Below are 544 nucleotides of genomic sequence, written 5' to 3'. Positions count from 1 at the left end.
AGGAATTGCTTAGGAACCTGATTTATTATAGGGTATGCTTATTTATTATTATTTTTATATACTTTCAGATAGCTAATGGGTTGGTGCAAACTACTGGCTGGCCAAGTGTCGTTACATGTATTGGCAACTGGTTTGGAAAAGGAAGGTAAATAATACATAATCCAAAGTTTTGGAAGTACAAATTGATACATTCTAGCCTGTAATATTATAATTAATTTAAATATCATACAATACTAAACCACATTAGTGAACCTGTGCAAAACAAATACATTTATTCAGATTTTGCTTTGTGCACAGGCAACAGCCTTTGCTTTTAGGAGGCTGCATAGTGGACTGATGGATAGGGCTCTGGTTTGAATGTCAGTGATCTGGTTGTTGTTTTTATTTTGCTATGTATTTTGTGTAACATGAGCAGGCTTCTTAAATCTTGTCTCAGCCAAAGGAAAAGGTTTGATTTAGTTAAAATTAGATTGTTCCAGGTAGACTCCTGCTGAGGGCAAGGCAAATTCTTTTTCCTTGTAAGTCATGGGAAAAACCTATTAAC

General features: G+C 34.7%; 1 protein-coding gene across 1 annotated transcript in view; it reads left to right on the top strand.

Annotated features, from left to right (window-relative positions):
* LOC104405063 (glycerol-3-phosphate transporter-like) overlaps positions 1 to 544 on the top strand; it is a gene marked incomplete at its 3' end in the record, with an annotated part of 9,022 nt that overhangs the window by 7,645 nt on the left and 833 nt on the right. Inside the window, exon 6 of the mRNA XM_010013661.1 lies at positions 69 to 145. Within this exon, the coding sequence (XP_010011963.1) occupies positions 69 to 145 (77 nt within the window). The remainder of the gene's footprint in view (positions 1 to 68; positions 146 to 544) is intronic.

Source organism: Nestor notabilis, unplaced genomic scaffold (genome assembly GCF_000696875.1).
Source record: "Nestor notabilis isolate BGI_N333 unplaced genomic scaffold, ASM69687v1 scaffold29830, whole genome shotgun sequence".
Classification (NCBI taxonomy): Eukaryota; Metazoa; Chordata; class Aves; order Psittaciformes; family Psittacidae; genus Nestor; species Nestor notabilis.
Note: the sequence above shows the minus strand (reverse complement) of the source record. Positions and strands in the feature narration are given on the sequence as shown.